General features: G+C 41.4%; 1 protein-coding gene across 5 annotated transcripts in view; it reads left to right on the top strand.

Moving 5' to 3' along the window:
* Positions 1 to 20,500, top strand: part of CNKSR3 (CNKSR family member 3) — a 59,053-nt gene extending 38,553 nt beyond the window's left edge. For 2 of the 5 annotated variants that reach the window (XM_056342687.1, XM_056342689.1), the window contains 10 exons: positions 88 to 175; positions 4,033 to 4,074; positions 5,971 to 6,090; positions 7,803 to 7,862; positions 10,663 to 10,731; positions 11,478 to 11,711; positions 13,436 to 13,560; positions 16,659 to 16,867; positions 17,320 to 17,421; positions 18,920 to 20,500. In XM_056342687.1, the coding sequence (XP_056198662.1) occupies positions 88 to 175; positions 4,033 to 4,074; positions 5,971 to 6,090; positions 7,803 to 7,862; positions 10,663 to 10,731; positions 11,478 to 11,711; positions 13,436 to 13,560; positions 16,659 to 16,867; positions 17,320 to 17,421; positions 18,920 to 19,218 (1,348 nt within the window). In that variant the 3' untranslated portion in view covers positions 19,219 to 20,500. The remainder of the gene's footprint in view (positions 1 to 87; positions 176 to 4,032; positions 4,075 to 5,970; positions 6,091 to 7,802; positions 7,863 to 10,662; positions 10,732 to 11,477; positions 11,712 to 13,435; positions 13,561 to 16,658; positions 16,868 to 17,319; positions 17,422 to 18,919) is intronic. The other 3 variants (XM_056342690.1, XM_056342688.1, XM_056342691.1) reach the window with 3 other exon arrangements.
* The last annotated feature ends 4,561 nt before the right edge of the window (positions 20,501 to 25,061 follow it).

The raw sequence follows: 25,061 nt of genomic DNA, 5'->3' as shown, positions 1-25,061 counted from the left end.
GTTACTCTTACATGCTATTCCTCACTGATAAGGGAGGATGGGTGAAGACTGGTGCCTTTGATCTAGAGGAATTTTCTTTTGTTGCAGGACACCATTTACAGGTATTGCTGACTTTTCATCAATGAAGAACAGAATCATTCAGCTCTGCTTGGATCTCACTACTACTGTTCAGAAGGTCAGATGGTTTCTTTTCCTCTTTGCTTTCCAAAAAGGAAGGAAGGGGGGTGTTTGGAGAAGCAACATGCTTGCTATGTGCAGAGTGCTAATTAGAAGGTAGATCTGGAAATGAGAGCTTACTTGAAACTTTGAAGGTCATTTTCAGTTGTCCGTTTTTCTGACTTGTTCCCTCCACCACTTTATTTCCAATTTTGCTATTGCTGGCTGTGTCTTAAGTAACTGGTTTAAAGGCTACTCATTTTCTTGAGCTTTAATGGAAAGAGGGTTATATTTAAATAGTTAGTTGGCATTTGAAGATTTGTTTTCAACATTTGAAACAGTTGTCAGTGCTAACTCTAACAAAAATATGACTCCGTTGCTGGTTATGTCTGTGCTTGCAGAATCTGTAGGTCTTGTCCCATACACAATGTTTTGGCCATCAGATGGGAAATGCTGCATGTAATGGAAGGAGCTGCCACCTTGGCGATACAAATCCCACAAGCTAGACAGCTTCTGCCAGGAGTGAGAGACCACAGTGTGTTGCTTCAAAACTTTCTATTTATCAACTGTATGATAAGCATTCTCATTGGTAACAGCTAAAAGGACATGTAGAAACTGTGGTAGCCTTGGCAAATGATATAATTTCACTCTCTGGATGATACTGCCTGTATTAAAAACTGTTCTGACAGCACGCCACTGCTTTGGCTGTGAGGCAGTGCGTGCACACTTCAGTTGCTGCTGAACTTGCTCCTAGCTGTTGGTCTGTGGCTGTATATTGTGCGAACTCTAAAGGACCATGTCCTGTGATACGAGTGATGCTCTCCCTGTTTTGAGGGCATGATGTCAAAGGACAGAAGCATCCTGTGAGTTGTCAAGCTATGATGACACCCAATTATATTGTTGGATCATTGCGAAAGGATGGTGTCTGGATATTGTAAGTTGAAAGGCACACAGCTTTGGCTTGCTGCTGAATGCCCTTGTTTGGGCGCTGTGTGTGCAATTGCAGAAGGTCAGTGATTTACAGCTACAGATTTGCAGATTGTGAAGTAGAACAGTAAGCACTTCTAGCAGCAGATGGTGTTCACCCAAGAGTGCTACAGGAACTGAGATATGAGATTGCTGAACTGTATTAATAAAACTACTAAAAATGGTGTCTAAACTGTCAGTTAAATCTGCCTTTGATGGCAGAGGAATGGAAATTGGTGAATACAACCCTAGCGTTTCAAGTGTCAGAGTACTCTGCCAGTTTGATATGGGCTATAAGAAGTATGGGACTGGTACATATATGAGAAAAAGCATTGATGGGGAAGAAACAACATTATTTTGTGCTGGGACACAGCAGATACATTAAAATGGCCTGAAGGAGTCTACTAATGGGGAAAAGAGAGATACAACTGAAAAATATTTAGGTGAGTTTTTAGACATCAAAAGTATTTTTTATTAGGGAATAAAGTGTAGGAATAAATGGTTGGTTCTCATAGTGAAGAGACCAGTGTGGCTCTTGTGGAACCAGTGCTGCTCTGCATAATCATAAATGATGGGTGAAGGTGGGTGAATAATAAAGCAAGGTGGGACTGCAATAAGTTTCCTGTTGACTTTAATGAGAGCTACATGGGTACAAGGAACAGAGTTTACTCCACTGTTTTTTCAAGTTATATGGCAAACTTTATGGTTAAAATAATAATCAGAGTAAGTAGAAATGAAGAGGAGCATAAGGCATTCATAATGTTGAGCAACTGGGCTGTGTGATGGTAGATGACATTCACTATTGATTCATGCAGATGTATTTAGCAGAGAAATTATGCTGATGCATTGTGATGATGTCTAAACTTTGTAGTAGTGTCTTGAAGCTTTTGACAGACTCTAGAAAGTGTGACCCTCAGTCCTTGGAGGTCATTACAACAGTGAACAGGGTGTTAAGACTTATGTTCTCTATGTTTTCATATCTGAGCTGTTTAATATATATCCCTGGTGTGTCTGTATCTGGAGGACTGGACTGCATGTTTTTTTTTTGATTTCTGTATCTAAAAGCACAGAACAGAGGTAGGAGGGAACAGAAGAAGTGCTGAGGATAATCAGAAGTGTGGAACAGCTTCAATTCACAGCTCCTGAATGCATTTCTTGGGCATTGTGTGGTACCTATGCAGGTCGAGGTGGTGTGGTGGGTTGACCCTGGCTGGACACCAGGTGCTCACCAAAGCTGCTCTGTCACTCCTCAGCTGGACAGGGGAGAGAAAATATAATGAAAGGCTCATGGGTCATGTTAAGAACAGGGAGAGATCACTCAGCAGTTATGGTCACAAGCAAGGCAGACTAGACTTGGGGAAAATTAATTTATTACCAACTAAATTAGAGTAGGATAATGAGAAATAAATCCAAAACATAAAAATACATTCCCCCGCCTCCTTCTTCCCAGGTTTAACATCACTCCTGATTTTCTCTGTCCTCCCCTACGCGCAGCGCCGGGGTATGGGGAATGGGATTTGCAGTCAGTTCATCACACATTCTCTGCTGCTGCTTAATCCTCTGCGGGAGGGCTCCTCAGACTCTTCTGCTCCAGCGTGGGGTCTGTCCCATGGGAGACAGTCTTTCTCGAACTTCCCCAATGTGAGTCCTTCCCACGGGCTGCAGTTCTTCATGAATTGCTCCAGCCTGGGTCCTTCCCATGGGATGCAGTCCTTCAGGAACAGACTGCTCCAGTGTGGGCCCCCTATGGGGTCACAAGCCCTGCCAGAAAACCTGCTTCAGTCTAGGTAGGCTCTTCTCTCTATGGGTCCACAGGGTCACAGCCTCCTTTGGGCATCCACCTACTCCGGTGTGGGGTCCTCCATGGGCTGCAGGTGGATAACTGCTCCACCATGGGCTGCAGGAGAATCTGCTCTAGTGCCTGGAGCACCTCCTCACCCTCCTTTCCTGACCTGGGTGTCTGCAGAGTAGTTGCTCTCAAATATTCTCGCTCCTGTCTTCCACTGCAATTTGTTGTGCAGGATTTTTTTCCCCGTTCTTAAATGTGTTGTCCCAGAGGTGCTACCACAGTCTCGCTGTTGGGCTCGGCCTTGGCTGGCAGCGGGTCCATCTTGGAGCCACCTGGCATTGGCTCCATTGGACATGGGGAAGCTTCTCACAGTAGCCACCTCTGTAGCTCCCCACTACTAACACCTTGCCATGCAAACACAATACAGATGTCAAGGGCAAATATATTGAAATTTAAGCTTGTGTAAATGCTTGGCATTTGAGTTTTTTCTTCTTATAGATACCGTAAATCTTGTTTTGCTATTTACTTGCTGTGTTAAGTTTTTAGTCTGAGAATCTAATGCTATTCTCTAATTTAGCTGTCCTTGCAGAAAACAAGGACAACTTCTGTAGCTTGTTACATGAACTTGTTTCAGATCAAAGACTTTTGTACCTGGGCTGTGTAAATAAAGCTTTGTGTACAGTCCTCTGGCCCTCAGGAATGTCATCAACAGCATATTTTAAAAAAAGTCACTCTTCATTCTACTTCTAACAATATGTTTTAGATCCATTTTGATGCCTGAGTTGGGGTTTATTGGTGTAAGGCAAGCTTGTGTGCCTGGCCTTCTGAGAGGCTAGTTTTATTGTGCAGGGTTCTGCTTTTCTGGAAAAGTCTGCTGCTGTAATTGAATCCCATGTTCTCTTAGTTTTCAAGGTTTATTATTGCTTTCTGCCAGGGCCAGAGAATAGTTGTTTAACAGTACATTTGAGCCCTACTGGGTGAAACTAATCTGATTAATCCCTGCAGCATGAATAACTCTATTTCAGTTCGGGGTTAAAGTGGCAGTTTTGCAGAGTTTTAGAGATGATGTGTTTAGATGTTTATTGGTTAATGTAGGGCTTTTGTTCTTGTTTTGTTTTTAGGACTGCACTGTGGCTGACATGGAAGATAAAGTTCAGACTGTAGTAAGTACATGTTTCTGTTGAAACCCAGCTGCCTGCATTCACATTTATTTTACTGGCTTCTATGCTGACTGTATGAATAACAGCTTTCCAATCCCACACATACAAGCATGTCATGCAAGTAAACCTTATGGGCTATTTTGTGAATTTTCTTTACTGTAGGGAAATCAATGAAATTTAGATCGGTAGTGTGTGTAATAACATGGAATCGAGTATACCTTGATGCTTCATTGTACAACTATTTTTTTCAAGAGAATTTAGACCTTAGATTTTCAAGGGAGAGGTGTTACTGTAGAATGATCGTAGGCTAAATAAGCCAATTATGCCTGTGATATGCATTTAGTGCTTTAATAGGCAGACACTATGCCTTAGCAAGCTTCTTCATGTAAAAACTGCTCTGCCACCGAACTGAAGTTCTGTTTCTGTGTTTGAGATGGAGTTTTCAGGCTTGGTTGAAGCAGCCTTGTGACCAAGTGAGGAGCGTAATGGAATGCTTTTTATATTTTGTAATGGTTAATCATCGCTTCCTGCTTTTGACATGAACCAGGCTGTGCTCTTTGATAAGGCTTTCCGCTAGCTCATAGATGCGTAGGAATTTAGTAGCACAATAACTAAAAATAATTTTGTCCATAAATAATGAGACCACGTAAAAGGGATTTTTTGCATCTTTCTTTTTCCATTTGTGTACACCCACTCTGGAAGTCGGTATTGTTGTTTGGTGTTCCCTTGTTTGAGCAGTTCCTCACATTCACACTTAAGCATTGTTTTGATTTATTTTATTGCTGCTCTATAAATCTGATGTAAAACAAACCAAAAAACTTTGGAACTATTGTTTGGACTATTGTAATCCAAACCAATGTCTTCCTATGAGACTGCTCCCCCATCCTGCAATTACATATGTCTACTTTGACTCAGGGATTCAAACCCCTTGTGAAAGGTGGCTGACCTTGCTGGTTCCCGAACTGTGTGTAACTAACTACTGTGCTGTGTACTAATCCTCTCTCCCCTCTGTTAAACTTTTGTAACCTACTTTGAGTTCCAGCATTGCTTCAGTTAATGTCAAGACCCAAAATGCACTGTGGGGCATTAATGAAATTTGTGAGCGTAGGGAGAGCACGGATTTTTTTGACTGAATTCTGTGTGTCTGTTCTGCCAGCGCTGCTGCCCGCGCCCCCCCCTTAATTAGCCATTCTGCTAGTTAAAAGTTCTTGTAGACAGAGCCATTCTGCCTTTGACTTTACTGACACACAGGCAAGGTCAGAATTTGCCTGTAGTTATAGCATTGGCTTAGGATCAGTTTTGTTTTGGTCAAAATGAAATATGAACTTTGCCTGCAGAAGCATTCCAGAAGAGGTCACTTTAGAGGCACAGTGGAGAGAAGCAATGCTGAAATGCTGAAGTGTTAGATGTCCTACCTTATACTGTAAAACTTTGTGTGGATAAGTCAGCGGCCAGCACCTCGCTTTCTGACACATGACCAATTTTATTCTCATAGCAGAAATGAAGAATAAAATGAAAAACTGTCAGTTGTTCCCACAAGAAATCATAAAAATATTTGTGATTTAATGGGTTATACTTTGGTTAAAACAAACAAAACCCAAACCCAATTTTTTTCTGGATTTTGTGTGTTTATTTTTTTTAATAGAGGATGTGTTGGCATCTGTTAGTGATGGTAAGGTAGCACTAATTGAAATGAGTTGTTTGTATTAGGTTACAGTAAGAAGATAAACATGCTATGGAATAATCTGTACAAATTAATCTTCTATTTCAGTGATTTTTAGCTATGATTTATTAGTAGGCCAAGCCTTAGAACTCATTTCCTTTCTCCTTTTGAGAACTGAAAGAGGAAGAAGCCAGGACAGAAATTTTGTAGCTGTTTTTTGTATGTTCTCATTGTAGGCCAAGACTTTAAATGGCATTTGTGATAAAGCCATCCGATCAACTACAGATCCATTGATGAGCCAATGTGCGTGTCTGGAGGAGGTTCATTTAACTAACATTAAACCTGGGGAAGGCCTGGTAAGAACCAATTCTGGCGTGTCCCAATGTCCCCAGAGTTTAATAGGTAGTTTTGTGTGTATAGCAAGATATTTCAAAACCAGTAATATCCTATGGGGAACAGAAAGAGGCAAGGGGAGGAACTCTGAAGGCTAATTGTCAGATGGTGTGCTGGAGTGGCTACCAGAGATGGGTATGTATTTTAATAGGTTTGATCCCAAGTAGTAATTTTTGATGGTGAGTTGTTGGAGATTTGTCTTAAATAGGATATTGGGGAATTTACAGAAGCTTGTGAAATCAGTTGTCTTATTTTTGCAGGTTATCTTAACCAGCTGTTCTTTCTAGGTGGGGTTGGGGGTGGAAGAAGGTGGTGAGAAATTGTTTTGAAAGACTATTTTATGTGTGTTTCTAGCAAGACTGAGAAGAACATGCGGATTTTTGAGGCTTGCTGTTATTAGAAATGAGAAACCTTTTTAAATGTTTAGTGGTCATGTAACATCACTGAATCTAGTTAGTTCAGTGGATGCTGCTTAGCTGAGTGCTGGTTATGAGAAACTAAGTTTGAAATCTTGGTGGATTTTCTGGCTGGGGAGCAGACATGTTAGAATGAGTTGGAGGGAATTTAAATTCTTAAGTGTATTTGTATTCCTTCCCTGGCCCTGGAGGCAGAAGTGATGAACACTTTTAGAGGAAGCTTTAGTCTTACTGTGCTATATAGTTTTACCTAGCCCACTGGATTTGGCCGAATCAGTCATGCATTCTTGAAATTATGGGGAATTCTATGTTAATGTACAAGCTATAATGAAGCAGAATCATCTTAGCTCGGACTAGAGTAAGAAACAAGGAGGTGGGTGCATACAATTAGATACTGATAGGCAAAGAGGGAAGGGAATTAGCTGGAGAGGAAGGGGGAAACGATCTTGTGTTTTTCCTTATATTTCTAAGCAAGTGTGGTAACTTCAGGCAGGTAAGTTGCCTATGACTCCTGAATAACACCCAGTTCTGTACAGCTCAGTGAGTGCTTCTAACAGACGTAGGTAGGAAACAGATGTATTTGTTCATAAATCATGAAACAATGTACTGATGACCACTTGTGGGGAAATCGATGCAATTATTAGTTAATAATCTATTGGTGATTTTAATTTGGTGTTCATATGGCTGATACCTGGTTCAGTTGAGTTTGTCCTTGTGTTCACACTCAGCAATAACGTTTAGAGCCACAAATACTTAGTTCTGTCAGAGCTTTTATTGCTTATGGCAGTCTGTATATTGACTTGCCAAGAGAAATTGTGAAAAAACAGGTAGGCAGTATTTGTAGCCCACCTGTGTAAGTGTGCTTTTTATGGAGACAGCTGGTGGTCGTCCAGTAAAACCTGTAGTTCTCTAGTGCAGGCTGGGCAGAAAGGCCAGAAAGTTTTGTTCAAGGCCAAAGACCAACAAGGCAGCAAAACCAGCAGTGTTTGGCATTACCAATGAGACAATGTTTCTAAATTGCATTCCATATATTAGGTGTTCTAAGTTGTTATAAATATTATAATTAATTACAGTAAAAGTGATCTGTGAAGAGGTTTAGAATATTGTAATATTAGACCACACACTTTTCTAGGGAAAAATATGTGAATTGTTGGGTGTTTTTAATAATGTTTTGAGTCTGTTGCCAACAGTTGTTTCATCAGATAAGTTATGTGGGTTTTTGCCTTTAAACTTGTTTTGCATTTTCTACTTACATTTAGGGAATGTACATCAAATCGACTTATGATGGATTACATGTAATAACTGGAACTACAGAAAATGTAAGTGAGGTAAATGTAGATTAACTCAGGGTATCTGACAGTAGCTTTGAGTTAGACTTCTTTTTACTACATTTTCCTGTTTTACATATGACTTCAATGATATTACTGCTTTAAATACTGTGTGATGCATCATTTGTTTATCTACAATTTGTAAATATTTTGTGTCTGCATGTTTCAGTGTTAGTCTAATTAAACCAGTTTCTGCAAGTACATGAGTGAGTTCAAATGTTTGGCATGAAAATAATTGCTTTAATAAGTTACTGTATCTGCTTTTCTGAGTGCTTATGGTATCTTGCTTAACAAAGTCTTGAATGTATTTGCTCTTCCCTGGCAAAGGCAGTTTCCCCTAATGGGAATGTTTAGGTGGTAGTGTGCGAAATTCAGTAATGAGTAATGAAATCTATGAGGTGTCCAGTGACAAAAATACCTTACAGAGTAAAAAGACTGTGGAAAAAGACTGAGTGGTTTGTTGGAAGTAAATGGTCAGCATAATAGGCAACTCGGTTTTTTGCTGCAGATGGTTTCTTATTTCATTCTTACACTGTGAGTTCTCTGCAGCTGAGCCTTTACTAAAGGCTTCTGGACAGTCAACGCAGTGGACCTCTGGCCAGCAGATGAGGCTGGTGGGTGATGCTGGGATGTTGTCAGATATGCCACTCTACAGGAGTGGTGGCCGAAAGAGGGGGGGGGCGGGGAAGAGAGATGAGTGGAAGATCTTTGCTTTTGCAGAGGTGCATTTTCTTTCTTTTTCCTCTTTTGTGAATAGGAAAGAACCAATGGTTCTAGTATACCTCTGCCAAGTTCAGGGACCAGGGGAGGAGTAGGTGAAAATCTGTGCTTGCAGTTTCGAGTGAAAACTGAAAGCTTTTATAGCTTTTATGCTATTACCCTGGCATAACTCTGTATAAGATCTGAAACAGAGACCAAGTCCACTTTGACAGCAATTTCAACATTAGCTAAGTGCAAAAGAGTGTAATGCTGGCTGCCAACAAGCTGCCTGTGCATATAGATCTCATTTTGAAGGCGAGAAGTGGGGCTGTATTGCTTCTATAGCTTTCAGTGTTGACCTAAATGCAGTCCTTTTTTATTAACACTGGTTATTTCTTTGGGGAGGCTCTTTCCTTTAGAGCAACAACACTTGACAAGTGATTTGAGATCTGTAAACAGCTGATGTCTTTTGGGTGGTGTAGGATCATTTAGGTGACCCAGGCGGGGGTCTTAGTTCAATTTTTTTGCTAGGTTTCAAATGCTATTTAAATAGCTATCCCCAGAAGCCGGTGTGTTGAGGTGCAATTCCACTGCAATCCAAAATTAACAGTACTCTGCATTGGAAGGATAGGGAAGTCTGTGCATTTCATAGCAGTCAGCCAAGAGGATTCCCAGTTGTGCCATCTTGCTTGTGAATTCGTGTGTCACTTTGGCCTAGATCTAAACTTTGTTTTTTCCTCAGTTCTCAGAATGCAATCATGGTGTTGCGCTAGCTGGCACTTGCTGTAGGAGTCCTCTGTGCAAGGGTCCCCCCACCCTCCCTCAGACAGGCTGTTGATCGCCCAAAGGACAGCTTTGAAATGAGCTTTGTTTTTCACAAACTTGACTTTGGCCCAGCATTTTTTTTATGATATTGGTTGACTCATATATTGAGCCTTCCAGGGAGGCATTTCCTCTCAGAGGAAGCGAGAAGACAAAGAAAATGGGGTTACTCATGATATCTGGAGCCTCCCACAAACTCCCCCATGTTGTCTTCCCTTGTTGCACTGTTTATTCATTGTTTCTTCTAATAAAACAACTTACTTGAGCTCTGAAGGTGTGATGATGAGGAGAAGTACTTAGTCCTGGAGTCACTAGGAAGAGCTGGCCTGCTGCCAAGTGGTTACTCATGGGGTGGGGGGAATGGGAGGAGAAGTTGTACTGTGCCTGGGGTGCAATATAGCAAGGTAGTATGCCTGTGCACTTTGGGTGTTGTCAAGGCTGGTCAGAGTTGGTGTGTTACAGCAGCAAGACTGTTTTTTTTATAACTGCAGTGACAGCTTGTGCATGGTACCACCTGTAGATAAATCTAAATAAATATTGACATGTTTAGCTATTCCTTGCTAATGGTTCCTTAGAGCTTAGGGTTTTTTTTTTTACAGGAAAATTGTATTTTAAGGTGTATTATCATTATTATATAGGTATTTGAAAAATACTTGTCTACACACACTTGATGTGTGCAAGCATATGTTTATATTTGTTGACCTGGATGATGCAGGCAGGTGATTTCACATTGAAGTTAGTAGCTCTTATTTACATTAGGAATCAAAAAGGGAAAGTGCAACGGACCTGTGTTGTGGGTTAGAGGTTTTTTTTTTTTTTTGGTCCTGTGTTCTGTACATTGAGAATCTTAGTGTGTTTTTAAAAAAATCGGTATACAATTTATTTGAAAGCTAAGTTTAAGATGGGTGTTAAGAGAAGACTTCTGTCCTAATATAAGTCCTTTCCCACTGCTGTCTGAAACTTCAGTACAAACTGGAGGAAAAAGGGCAGTGTAGACTGTCCCAGGACTGAAGCACAATTTGGCCTATGACAGATTCAGGTTATGCCTTCTCCCTTTCCCTGTAGTCCCCCAATATAAAAAAATAAATTGTAAGTTGAAGTCATTTGCATTTTTCAAGTCATCAACAGATGTAATGTGTGATCTAGCTGTGTGAAAACTTTCAGTGATGCTTTTCATTATAGGTACAACCTTTGATTTAGCTTGGTGGGGGTGGTTATGGGAAGGAAGAAAACCTGCTGAACCGTGTGCCTCATGTTTTCCTCTTTGTAGTCCCCTGCTGATCGATCTCAGAAGATTCATGCTGGTGATGAAGTGATCCAGGTTAATCGGCAAACTGTGGTTAGTAACAAACAGCCATACCAACTTCCCTTATGCTTGCTCTGCAATGCATGCTCCCAGAGGTTTTAAATGGATGAGGTCAGGAGGTGGTTCTGGTGTTTCCCTGTTAAAATTATTGCGGCTTTTGAACATTCTATTTTCAAGACAAATTTTATTCTTTGCAATATTTTAACAAAATAAATATGCAGTATTTCACGTTCAAATGTTGTATGCATCATTAAAATACCTCTTGTTTTATTTAAGGCCTGTTTTTAAAATGCACTGTTACAATCTACTGAAATGCAAATAAAAACAGCTTTAAAAAAACTTAGGTATTTGTCAAATCATTTGCATCTGGGAACTCAGATAATTTTATTACATTTTTGCTTAGTATAGGTAAGCAATGCCTTTCAGTGTGAGAAACAAACATGACAAAAGTAGTTCACTGTCAATCCCTGTTACTCAATTTGAGCACATCCATGCATCCTTCTGGGACTGGAGCTGAGGTATAAAGCATTGCTTGATATCTTGGTGTTTAATTTACAGCTAAAATCTACATAAGTAGAGATGTTTCTTTGAAACAAAACAAAGGACCACCTTCCAAAAAAAGAACTTCCCAATTTTTTTTCTTAGTTTTGGCTATTTTGGATATCCTTTTCTCTGTTTAGGTTCAGGTTAAAACAGATTGGCTTAGGAGGTTGTTTTTTCTTGTTTGCTCGCTTTCAGAAAAGCAATGCTAAATAAAAGATGTCTTTATTCTCTTTCAGGTTGGATGGCAACTAAAAAATCTGGTGGCAAAGTTGCGAGAGAATCCTGCTGGAGTTAGGCTGCTGCTCAAGAAACGTCCTACTGGCTCCTTCCATTTCACTCCCGCTCCGCTAAAGAACCTGCGCTGGAAACCACCCTTGGTGCAGGTGAGAGGCTGCTGGCTCAACTCTAACGCCAGGATGGGAATGCCTTGGTCGCAACCTGAAAAAGAGAAATACCAGAAATGCTCCCAGGTACTCATGTTTAAATATAGGTCATGGAAGGTTAGGTGATATGGCTGTCCACTTCTGATTCCTAGATAAATGGGAGAATGTTCTTGTCTTGTCTTTTTCTTTTCTTTTTTTTTTTTTTTTTAAAAATAAAAACCCAGATAATGCCCCTCTTGATACACAAAGGGATTCAATGCAAACACAAATGTGATGGGCTTTTTAATCAGTCTGTGGGCTACTGGGAGAGCTTATCTGAGACAAAACTGCTGAAACCACTGATCTGTAGGGAATTCATCAGCATGGAGTAATAAATGCTTCCCCTATTTAGCAGAGTAATGTTTTTGCTGAAATAACTTGGATTATTCCATGTATTTGTCCTCTTTTTAGTCTGGTGAAGGGTGGGAAAGAGTGTTTTTAAGAAGTTGTTTAAACTACTTCTTTAAATAAGATTTGGTTGTTGGGCAATTCACAGATTGGGTAATGAGCAGACAGAAGGTGATGTTGATAACTCTTAAATAACTGTGTTGAGGAACAGATTGTTGTATTAAGAAGCTTAGAGCTCTTAATACTTAACTGGAAGAAATAACCTAATTGAATCTGAACTGATTACCTGAAATAAAGACAACCAGGGAGAGTTTCTGTTCCTGCCTCTGTTCTGACACAGGTCTCCCTACAGCTGTGGGGATAACTTATCAACCCATGAAATGACAGTAGGTATCACAAGTCTTGATGCAGGCAAATTTTTCTCAAGCAGTGTAGAAGACACGTGCACTTGACTCCTTTTTTTATCCTTCCTTTCACCAGTGTGTATGTCTTGTTTTTGTGGCATTATGCCTATCATTTAATCAGAGCCGAAGGAAAAAAAACCACCACCTTGTGAGTTTTCCAGGGTTACCCAAAGCAAGGACTGTTACAGGTGTGAGGAGCTGAGGTGGGCTGGGACATAAACTGTGCCAAGCGGTGTTTCCTTGGGCAATGAGTGATTGGAGAAGCCTGCTGACAGTTACGGGCTCCAGTGTGCTGACTAGTACAATGCAGGCGCTTGTGCACGGGCGCTATTAGCTGAGCAGTCAGAGTGAAAGCCTGGCAGGCCCTTTACAAAAAGGGGAGAGTGCAGTCCTCTTTCCTGACAAAGGTGAAAAGATCCTTCAAGCCTTTTCTCTCCTGGAGGCAGGCAGGAACCTGGCAAAATGCTGGGGACATAGAATTGAGCCACAAAGGGCAAAATGGCAAACATGCTCAGATGAGCAATACCAAATGTATTTTTTCTTTGCTTCCCTTAAGCTACTTATATCCCTTGGCACAATCTGTGGTGAACTTTACTGTATTCCTGCCTGTGCCCCAGGCATCGGGACTGTATGAATAAGGGTAGCATGAGCTGGCTTTGTAAGTGTTGCAGATCATATCTGCATTTAACAAATAGCATTCTTTTAATGCATCTAAAAATAGAAGAAGGGGTTTTGTGTCTGCTTTTTCTGTCTATAGAATTTGCAGGAAAAATAGAACTGGGAAGAGCAAAATATTCTTGAGCAATGCGTTACCCGTGGTTGGATTTCTGTAGGAGGGACTGCAAAGCTAGCCAAAAGTGGGGGTGGAGGAAAATGTAAATGCCAAGAGTTTTTAATGTGTTTATTAAGCATAGAAATAGTAGTTCACCAGGTGATGAAATTGTACTATTGATTATTGAATTATCTTTTTGTGACTGATAAATCGATGCTCAGATGTTTGATAGCTGTATAACGTTTCAGACCAGTCCTCTGCCAACTTCAACCCAGTCACCAGAAAGCACCATGGATACCTCGCTGAAAAAAGAGAAGCCAGCCATTTTGGATCTGTACATACCACCTCCACCAGCTGTTCCATATTCTCCTCGGTATGCAAGTAAACATGCACTACTGAACATAAAACCTCCTTTATTACACTTGTTTCTGAGCTGGGTTGCTGTTAGAGTTCTGAGCAGATTAGCTTGAGGAAATTGCAGATCTCAGACTTTCTTATGATTCCTTGAGTGCATAGGATTGCTTAAGCTTACACTTAAATGTATAAACCACCTGGATCATAATAGATGTTGTTATTAGAAGATTGTGTGCCACACAGATCAGAGTTGTTCCCAAGACATGAAGGGATGGCATCTCTGGTTTTGTTGTGGGGCTATGTTTTTGTTTTTGTTTACATCTGACTGCACATAGTGAGAAGTCATTTTTGACTGTAACTTTTTCCATTTTTTTTTGTTTTTGCAAATTAAGTAACTGTTGTGTGAGTTAAGATCGAAAGAACTTACTTAAATTGTTAAACCTGCAAGTTGTATAAAACAGGAATGTTCCCACTGAAGGGAAGGAGGGAGTCAATTCATTCAACTTTTATTATTTTTTTAATTCTGCAGTGTAACCTATAAAAATGCAGACCTGCATACAGAAAAAGTGGGATAGGGAGTGGGTGCGTGTATGGTATGGCTAGATTTGTTTCTTCCAAGGCCGTGTTGATTCCTGTCAGAACCTGCCAGCTGACCTGGGCACAGGGTGATGGACAAAAGAGTTTTCAGGGAAGGCGTGCTTCCTGGCCTGCCTTGACACTTTAGGTTACATGTAGGTAGCTCATCACAAAAATGCTGACCTTTTGCTGCGGGACTTGTACGGGAGGAGAGCTTGCTTCTTGTCATGTAATAGCTGATACAGAGACAGAGGCTGTATTTCTGCACTCTTTGGGGGAAGTACTGGAGCCAGAGGTCTCTCAAAGGTAGGTCTCTGTACTGAAGCTGGACCCACCTTGATCTGCTCTCTCCCGATTTTCATGTTTACGTGTGCTCAGTTCTTCTAAAAAAAAAAAAAAAATCAAATTGCTTGGCATAAAACCAAGCATATAGATTTAGCAGCTGAGTTTAGAATGCCATGGTCTTTTCTTTAAATTGCTACATTTCAGGCACATTGGTGAATTATGTGCATGTGCTCTGTTTGTTTATCTTTCCTAGACAGTCACAAAATTCTATCTAGATGCTTTTAGGCCTGAATCCCTGTTGACAAGAAAGGAAGTAGCAATGTGAGCTGTAAAACTTGGCCTGAATGATGTGTGGAAATGGGAATGCTTCTTGACGTTGACTTCTGAAGAAAGCAAATGTGGGAAGCAGTGACAGCCAGGAAAAGGAGAAAGGGCAGTTCTTCAGCCTTCTGTTTGGCTATTTAATTTCACCTCTGCATGTTTTGGTCTAGTCTTGAAACTGGTGTATTTATGTTGTCAATTTTTTTTATTATTTCCACACACAAACACCCATCCCCCCCCATCTTCCTGTTCTCCTTTCCTGGCATGCATCTTCTCTGGTCCACACTGTGGACATAGAGCAGTGGCTGATTTCCCTCTCCATGGCACAGTCTCCACACGGTGGTGTTGTATGTATGTGGAGAGCTTTCCTACAGTTGTGATGTAACACCTCTGCAATTCTCAGTCCCTGAATCTTCATAAATAACTCCCATTCATTGAGCTCTAGCATTGTTCTTGATGAAGAGCTGGAAAAAGTGGTATGCGCTAGCCAGGGGCCGATGTGAAAACAGGAATATGTATATGCTTAGTCAGCTGTGTATTTTTATGCCCGACTTGACTGATGGTTGATTCAAGCAATAAGATTGTAGCATGGTAGCATGGGCAGGGAAGAGGATAAAAAAAACCAAAACAGGCAAATCTTAACTTGGAGGGTAGCTTTTCTTCCAAAAGTACTCATGAGGAGTGGTTCTTAAAAACAGCTGTTCCTGGCTTTTGGAATGAGGGATTGCTCTGGGAAGGGGGTTCCTGCAGCAGTTGGTCAAAATCGTACATACATACACTATGAATTTATTACAGAAACTCTGAAGGGTGTCTCACTTTTGGATGGAGAGGGAAGGTGATGAAGGTGCCCAGGTGGCCAAGGCGGCCAGTGGCATCTTGGCTTGTATCAGAAATAGTGTGGCCAGCGGGACAAGGGAAGTGATCGTCCACCTGTACTGGGCACTGATGAGGCTGCATCTCAAACCCTGTGTTCAGTTTTGGGCCCCTCGCTGCAAGAGGGATGTTGAGGTGCTGGAGCATGTCCAGAGAAGGGCAATGAAGCTGGTGAGGGGTCTAGAGAACAAGTCTTATGAGGAGTAGCTGAGGAAACTGGGGTTGTTCGGCCTGGAGAAGAGGAGGAAACTCAGGGGGGACCTTATTGTTCTCTACAACTACCTGAAAGGAGGTTCTGGGCAGGTGGGTGTCTGTCTCTTCTCCCAGACAACAAACGACAGGATGAGAAGAAATGGCTTCAAGTCATGCCAAGGGAGGTTTAGATTGGATATTAGGAAAAATTTCTGCAAGGAAACGGTGGTGAAGCATTTTAGCAGGTTGCCCAGGGAGGTGGTGGAATCACCATCCCTGGAGGTGTTTGTAAAATGCATAGATGCAGTGCTTCAGGACATGATTTAGTGAATGGACTTGACAATCCTGGGTTGATGGTTGGACTCGATGATCTTAAAGGTCTTTTCCAACCTAAATGATTCTATGAATACTCAGTGGCAGTTATTGGGCTCTTATAGTGACTGAAAAGTATAGTCCTACAGGTTGTAGGTATTGCCATTATACAAAGATGGATAAATCTATATATATCATTCCTCTGTCACAACTGTGTACTGAAAAGGAGGTGAATTCGGAGCTTTGATACTCTCAAGGCATAAAGGTCTCATTTCTTAAGCTTTTTCAGGGGTAGTACCTCTAAACTTCTCTGTGTGTTAAATTGCTGGCTCATTAAAAATGAATTGGCATGAGGGCGTAGCTTTCTTTTTTTCCTTGGTAAATATGTTTATAGTTAAGTCTTCTATCGCCTGGCTTGGGTTTTCTTTTTCAGCTTGTTTGCAGCACAATGCCATTTGTCAGGAGCGTGACTGGGTGCCAGAAGTATCTTTCAAACTTACTCTTTGTCTGTAGCATGAAACTCTTTAAGCTACTAACTGAAGTGAAATGTCCTTTCAGAGATAAAAAGGGGAGTTTTGTATATGGAGGAGGCAACAAACCCAGTCAGCCACTACCTGGGTCCAAGGGTGCAGAGTCTCCCAATTCTTTTCTGGATCAGGAGAGTCGAAGACGAAGGTTTACTATTGCTGATTCGGATCAGTTGCCTGGATATCCCTTGGAAGCAAATATGTTACCAGCCAAGATGAGGGAAAAAACACAGTCCTATGGTGAGTTCATTTCTCTTTCATTATTCCTGTTACAATAGACGCTTTGGTCAGGTTAGAATAATTTGTGTTAGAAAACTGCTTGATAGACAGTCTGTGCAAATTATGAATGCAATTCCACATCTGAAATAATTACACTTAAGTGCTGTTATTTCTTTAATGAATGCCATTCAGCTGAGTTCTGCTGCTATGGTTAGCTATTTCCATGTGTATTTTAGTTACACTTTGTGTCATTATGTCCACTACTACTGTAAATGAGCAAGAGTGTGGCTGTTCAATCTCAGCACATTGCTTTCCTGTATTTTACCAGTGGAAATACCTGAAATATTTTTTTTTCCTGCAGTTGTAAACCCTTATTGCTGTATCTCTCCCTTTGCTTAATTGTGAAAAGTATCAATTTAATAATTGGTTTCCTAAACTTAATGTAATTCCTTAACCTTCTATGTTGCCTTTAGGAAAACCTCGTCCTTTGTCAATGCCTGCTGATGGGAGCTGGATAGGAGCTGCAGAACCCTTCTCTAGGCCACGAGCACCAGGGAGAAAAGGCAAGGCTTTAGGTCTTGTTTCTGTTTTTCTTCTCTTCCTCTCCAAAATTTCCTTGGGGTGAACTGGATGGAGGTGTTTAAATTGGGAATGGAGGACTGGTGTTTGCATATCGCTGAACTGATCCAAGATGATAATTGTTGGTTTTAGCAGGATTGCCAGATGGTAGTTGTGAGATTTATAAGGCTGTTCAATGCTGGGGCTCAAACTTTTGTTGTCCCCTCTTTGAATTCTTGTGAGTGTTAAAAGTAGGCTAGAATGACTAGGGCAGATCTGTGCTTACCTCTTTATAGCACAGTTTTACCATTTTGCTCTTACCATATCCCCCTTTCCCTTTCTTCTACACTTAATACTGATCATAAAACTCCTTTTTTGATGTCTTTTGCTCACCGTGGAGGCTGTTGTAGAAGCAAGTTCTCAAAAGTAAAATGTAGGGCCCTTTAAGAGTTGCCGTTTGCTGCAATTGCTGCTAGAAAACAATGTGTTCTGCATGTGCCACAGAATGGGAGAGAGATGGAAGCTCATAATGTTGGGTGTTAGGTTGGGTGGCTTTTTTCCTTCCCCCACTGCCTTTCTCTCCCTCCCCTGCTTTTTTATCTGAAAGGCTATGAGTCCTGTTAGAGTGGGAAATAAGAAAGGATGACTATTTAGTTTATTCTTGAAATAATTTGTGAAAGCTAATGTGTAATTCTAGGCAAAAGAGAAGCTGAATCCCATTATTTTAATGTAAAAATAGAACCTGATAACAAGAAGCATCAACCTGGAGGGAGAGCAGAAACAAGCTAAGTAACCAGTCTAACAGAATGATCACCAGGTGGCAGGGCTGGTTTTAGTTTGGTTTTTTTTTTTTGTTTGGTTTGGTTTTGCTTTTGGTTTTGTGTTGGCTTTTTTTAACACTTGTACTTAAGTGCTGCAGGCTTGTATGCAAGCTGTATTGGGTCAGAACAAAGGCCCGTCTAGGCCGGTAGGATGTTTCCAGCAGCAGCTGCCATGGTCAGGTGTCTAGGGAAGAGAAAACTGGAGAAAGTATCACAAATCAATCAGCAAAACTAGGGAAGTGTTTATATCTTTATCTGCAAAATTAATTTCTGTTGTCCAGAGTAGTATTTTTAACTTTAGTCATGAGTTACGTTCAGATAAACGTGGATTCAAGTATGGTGTATCAGCATCTTGAATGATATGTTACAAGGTTTGGTAGGTCTTGCTCTTGATAAATTGATTTGCATGTAGGTAGTCTGTACTAGCAGTTTTGGTGTGTGTAAATCTGGAATTTAACAGTTCAATGGTATCCTCTCTGTGAATTTATTTTGTTGTTTGTGTCGCTTTAAAAAAATTGAAGGTGGAAAAAACCGTAAATCTATTGACAGCTGCTTATGTCCAGGCGTGTTATGAAAAGTAACCAAAATCTAGGTAATTTGAAACGTAACTAGAATTCTTTTTTATAAAACCAGAAAAGTTGGTGGAGGATTCTGAAGTAAGCAATAATTGGTTTTCCTCCTCCTGTTCATACAGGTGAAGATGTCCTCTGCAGGTACTTCAGTAATGAAAGGATACCCCCAATCATTGAAGAAAGCTCTTCCGCACAACACCCCCTCACAAGGCCTGTGTCTGACAAACAGTTAGTGAGAGGAATGGATTATATTCGAGGTAGCAGGTGTTTTATGAATACAGACCTCCACAACAGCGCAACAATTCCTTTTCAAGAGGAAGGTGCTAAAAAATCCTCTGTTACATCGTCCACAAAATCTTCCTCCGCAGAGCCCTCGCTGCTGGTCAGTTGGATCACAAGACTGAAATTGTTGACTCACTGAGTAATTGTTCACAGGACTGATACCAAGTGCCTTTGCTCATCGGTCAGACTTCTGTACTTTTCAGCTTAACTGACGCATAGCGACTAATGCTGTTTTCTTTTCCTGGAAAAAATCTTACATTTTTGCCTTTTTGTTTATGATTTTTTTTTTGATGGATCAGAGGGTTTCACAGTGCAAAGTGGAAAAGATAAAGATCAAGTATTCCTCCTGGCCAAAAGCTCAAGGCATGTATTCCCTGGAAATGCATAACATTTCAGTGATGCAGAGGCCATACATGACCTGAAACACACATAATGACTCAGAGCAAACCATTGCATTATCACTGAAGTCCAGTAGCACTTCAGTTGTCTGAATGCTCAGAGGCTGGTGTGACTGGCTTGGGTGTCAGAGTATGTAGAGCTCGGCAAAAATTGTGTTACTCTCCTGACCAGGCAAGATAAGCGGGGAAACAGCAGTTTCATGCAACTTAGTGATGCTGTTGCAAGTACTGCATGAGATCAGCCTTGTGAGGAAGAAGTAGTGTCGCCGTTCTTTCTCTGATATCCAGAGATCTTAGGAAGTGTTAGGAAGAGAGTTCTCCTATGCAGAGATCTTAGGAAGTTGGACTAATTTAATTATAAATCAATCCAACCTGATATATAATCCATTTTATTGAAATCACAGTACAAGTAAAGAGTGCTGAACAATTGCAGTGCTTATCCATAAAAGTACATGGATTGCTACAACATGCCAAGGAAATGCATCTGTAGAGGTGGTAAAAGAATGTATATTTTTTTCCTTAATTGTTTAAGAATGATTTGCTGTTAACCAAAGTAAGCTTTTAAAGACAGTCCTGTTGGACTTACAAGAACTTTTACAGTGGTTCAGTTTTTGAATGATGTTGTTTTTATGAAAAATATGTGCTATGATACATTACAATTGTAAGACATCTTGCTATTTTCTATATAGCTCAAATTTTTCCCCCTCCAGAATTCTAAAATAGCATTGGGTATTTTGGGAGGAAAATAAAACTTCTTTAACAAAAGATGATGATATTAAAGAGGTATTGTTTAAAAGTGAATGTACATAAGATTGTTAGAATGCGAACGGTTGTGTTTAAAAGTAATTTAAATGTTAAATATAGTTGTATATATTTTTTACTCTTGCAGATATAGTTTGTACCTTCCTGTCTGCGGAACTGGGCACAGATTAGTCAAATGAAAAGGAAAAGAAAGTCTTTTGTATTCCCTGCTAATTGTAAGACTAACTATTTTTGTAGATTATACATTACCAATAGCCTTTACTCCTTTGGTCTTGCTGAGAGGAATAATTTATATTTAATAACTGGGAAGGAGGGAGTTTAAACACTAATTTGCACTTTGGACTGGGGCAGGAATCATATGTGATAACGTGAAGACATGACTGTTCTGCTGCAGCAAGCTTATGAAGTTCTGCTACAGCCCTGCGGAGATAGGGTGTTATATTCTGTTCTCAATTACATTTGATTGTGACTCACTCATGATTTAGGTGGGGGCTGGTTTGGACCTTTCTTGGTTGAAGCAGATTATAGCATGTCTGTCTTGTGCCACTCTTCTCTGCATCCCGAGGTGGCAGTCAGTACTAGCGATGTGGCCAAACACAGCTGCACTGCAGAGATGAACCTTAGACCAGTTTGGTCCTGCCTCTGAGAAGAGGGCTGAAACTGCCTTGTTGTAGGCACTGTGGTGTAGTATGGTCCAGCCCCAAACTGACTGTTTTAAATGAAGTCACAGTTACTGAACTAGATTAAAGTCAGAGACATTGTCTAAACAAGACTTCAAAATGGAACTTTTGCTCATATTTCATGTCCTGTTTTCCGTGGTTTAAAAAATGAATGGGGAAGCATCATGCATATTAATGTGGAGAAACTATGGATGGTACTTGGTTCCTTTGGGTTGTACCTGGGCACTGTGTTAAGACACTGAAAAGTTTGCTTCCTTTGGTTCGGTTCTTCTGAAGTTTGATCTGAGGGTAGTGAAATAAGCTTGCCTTAACTTAACATGTAGCTTTAAACCACTGCAGCTATAAGGAAAGAGGAATTTGTAAGCATTTAGGCAGAATGAAACTTGCAAGATCTGCCTTGTTGCCTAAATAAAAGCTAATCACCTCCCCCCTCCTTCCCCCTGCCAAAAACCCACCACCACCACCACCACCAAACAAACCACCACCCAACCCAAACAACCACCAACCAACCAATGTTCTCTCCATGTTCATCCTCTCCCTGCTCCAGCATCCGAACTATGCGAAATTAAGGTATTGAATTTGTCTTTTTTCAGTCCATAAGGATTTCTAGTAGCTGATTGTCCAGGGGAAAGAATTGCCTGGCTCTTATGAACAGGGAAACAGAGGTACTTTTCTGGAAATTACCAGGAGTGGTATTGCAGTTTCTCAGAATTACAGAATGGTTGAGCTTAGAAGGGGCTTACGGAGGTTATCTGGTCCAACCCTGCTGCTTAGGCAGGGCCAGTTGCTCAGGAGTTTTTAAATACCTCCAAGGATGGAAACTACACAGCCTCCCTGGGCAGCCCATGCCACTGCTCAGTTATCCTCAAGGTAAAAATCCTGTTTCCTGATGTTCAGAGGGGGAACCTTTTGTGTTTCAGTTTGTGCCCACTGTCTCTGGTCCTGTTACTGGGCACCACTGAAGAAAGCCTGGCCCAGTCGTCTTTGCACCCTCCCTTCAGGTATTAATACACATTGATGAGATGTCCCTGAGCCTTCTTTTCGCCAGGCCAAACAGTCCCAGCTCTCTCAGCCTTTCCTCTCAGGAGAGGTGCCCCAGTCCCTTCATCATCATTGTGTCCCTTTGTTGGACACTCTTCAGTATGTGCATGTTTCTCTACACACAGGGGAGCCCAGAACTGGACACAGCCCTCCACATGTGGCCTCACCAGTGCTGAGTAGAGGGAGAGGATCACCTCTTTCAACCTGCTGGTGATACTTTGTCTAATGCAGCCGAGTTTCCACTGTAAATTAGCCAAGATCATGGAAAACATTCATGCATGTTGCTCAAAAAGCTAAATAATATTGGGGGTTTTTGGCCCTTCTTGAGTTTTGTGCATCATTTGCAGATGGCACCAAGTTGGGTGCGTTGATTTGCTTGAGGGTAGAAAGGCTCTGCAGGGGGATCTGGACAGGCTGGATCAGTGGGCTTGAGCCCAGCTGCGTAAGATTCAGCAAGGCTAAGTGTCAGCTCCTGCACTTGGGTCACAACAACCTGGTGCAATGCTACAGGTTTGGGGAAGAGCGGCTGGAAAGCTGCCTGGCAGAAAAGGACCTGGGGGTGTTGGTCAACAGCTGACTGAATATGAGCCAGCAGTGTGCCCAGGTGCCAAAGGCGGCTAACAACATCCTGGCTTGTATCACAAATAGTGTGGCCAGCAAGACTAAGGAAGCAATCGTCCTCCTGTGCTGGGCACTGGTGAGGCCACACCTGGAACCCTGTGTCCAGGTTGGGGCCCCTCACTGCAAGGCAGACACTGAGGTGCTGGAGCGTGTCCAGAGACGGGCAATGGAGCTGGGGAAGGGTCTGGAGCACAAGTCTGACGGGGAGTGGCTGAGGGAATGGGGGTTGCTCAGCCTGGAGAAAAGGAAGCTCAGGGGAGACCTTACCATTCTATACAACTACCTGAAAGGAGGTTGTAGTGAGATGGGTGTTAGCCTCTTCTAGACAACTAGCGACAGAACAAGAGAAAAAGTCCTTAAGTGGCGTGAGGGGAGGTTTAGATTGAATATTAGGAAAAAAAATTTCAGGGAAAGGGTTGTCAAGCATTGAACAGGCTGCCCAGGGAGGTGGTGGAATCGCCATCCCTGGAGGTATTTCTGTCCCTGGAAGTATTTAAAAGATGTGTAGGTATGGCACTTAAGGACATGGTTTAGTGGTGAGCTTGGCAGTGCTACATTAACTGTTGGACCTGATGATTTTAAAGGTCTTCCCAACTTAAATAAGTCTATGATTATTGATGGACTTCTGACCATTGGAGTATATGAGTGCAGAATAAATACAGCGGAACACAACGTGCCTGCTTTTGCAGCAAAAGCCACAGCCTCACTATTGTGAACTGACCGTGTGCTCGGGTAAGCTGCCTTGACTTCTTGATACACTTGTCTGCAAGTACTGCTTACTGCTCACTATGCTGCAAACCTTATGTAACGTATGGTACGTAAGAGCCTTTCTCTGGGAAGCTGACATTTTAATGGCATCAGTACTGAGTTCTTTTTTCTCCCTTGTTGATTATCAGGTGGAAGAGCTCCAATAGCTGTTCTCGATAGTAATATATAGGTTACTTTGGGCTGTGGTGTGAATTATTGGATGCACGTGCTTTTCCCCCCACCCCTCTACCTCTCATGACTTTTTAGGGCAGCGACTTCACTTACGGGAACAAGAAGTTTAAGACAGTGACCTAAAGCGTGGCCATATTTCTGGTTTTGGGGAATATGAGGATATGAGTGCAGTTGAAAGACTTGCAGGAGCAGACTCTACTCTTTCTAATATCTATACGCTAGAGCTTCTGACTTCCTTTGCTGGTGAGATTGATTACTGAAAATCAAATGCATGAAGAAAACTTAAAAGAACACTAAAATAGATAGCTGTAACTTCCAGCACTTGATAAGCAAATTAAACATCAGACCCCTTTTTCCTTTGCCTGTATAATCTTTAACATATGTAACTTGACCTTCTTCCAAATGTCTACATCTTTTTAAAGACCTGATCTGATGTTGCTACAGAAGAGTAGCTGTTAAAGTATTAGCTGCAAGATTCTCCTCTAATACAAGTTTTTATCAAATGTTGTTGGGCTTTATGCTTATGTGCTCATCATTTGCTCACTCTAGAAATCTTGATTCAAAGTGAAAATGGGTTTTAATTAACCCGCTTTGTCCCTTTTCCTGAGGGAAAGGAAGGAAAACAAGGGGATATCTATGGGGGAGACATGTTCATAAATTATGTCAAGTTCAAGGGGAAGTGACAGTCCCCTCTCCGCATGGAGAGGGGAGGAGGCCTGAAGAACTTGGAGAAGTCTGTAAGTCCATAGCCACCTGCAGCCTAGGTATTTCAAGGGAGGATCACTGCTCCATAGCCCTTGTGATCAACATTATTCTTAAACAGTATGGCCAACCCTAGCAGAAGGAGCCATACTTACATCTTCAAGGACTTTATGGCAGCTGCTTTGCCTATGTATATGTCACACTAAAGCTTCTCTCCTCCGTCCTGTGGAGTTTTTTGCTATGTGAAGTGGTTGTATGTGGCTGTGAGAGATGACCACTAAGTAAGGGTGTTTCTTGGCTCAGGTATGCACAAATAATGTCCGAATGACTCCTTTACCAAGGAGGAAGCATGTAGCTTTATTTCCTTTCCTTCCTATTTGTTATAAATTGCTAATAATACTAGGAAGGTCTTTCCCAGAGAACTGATGGGGCTCTGATCTGGAGAGGGACCATGTAGAGAGCAAGTGTGTTGCCATTGGGTGATAGTGTAATTGGTTGAATAAGCTGCTGCAGATGTGTAGTGACAGCTAATAAATAATAGTCCTACATTTTGTTTCAAAGAACTACTGAAGTCCCTCACTGCGTGAACACCGAATGAGAGGGAAAATATAGGTACCAGTGTAGGAAGAGAAATAAAGTGAAGTTGCAAGGAACTTATAGAAAGCAGATCTTTAAGAGCAGCTTTTACGCTTTTCTATGAAAAGCACTTAGACTTTAGATGGTTTGCTTCCCTACACAACCTCTCTTCCCTAGCAAAGAATAGAGATTTAAACCCCCCGGCTTTCTCTGTCTACGCACAGTGTGCGGTAGTAACCAGCTGATGTTTAGCAAGTAGGAGC

The sequence above is a fragment of the Falco biarmicus genome, chromosome 6, assembly GCF_023638135.1.
Source record: "Falco biarmicus isolate bFalBia1 chromosome 6, bFalBia1.pri, whole genome shotgun sequence".
In the NCBI taxonomy this organism is placed as follows: domain Eukaryota; kingdom Metazoa; phylum Chordata; class Aves; order Falconiformes; family Falconidae; genus Falco; species Falco biarmicus.
This window is presented reverse-complemented; position numbering and strand designations above follow the sequence as displayed.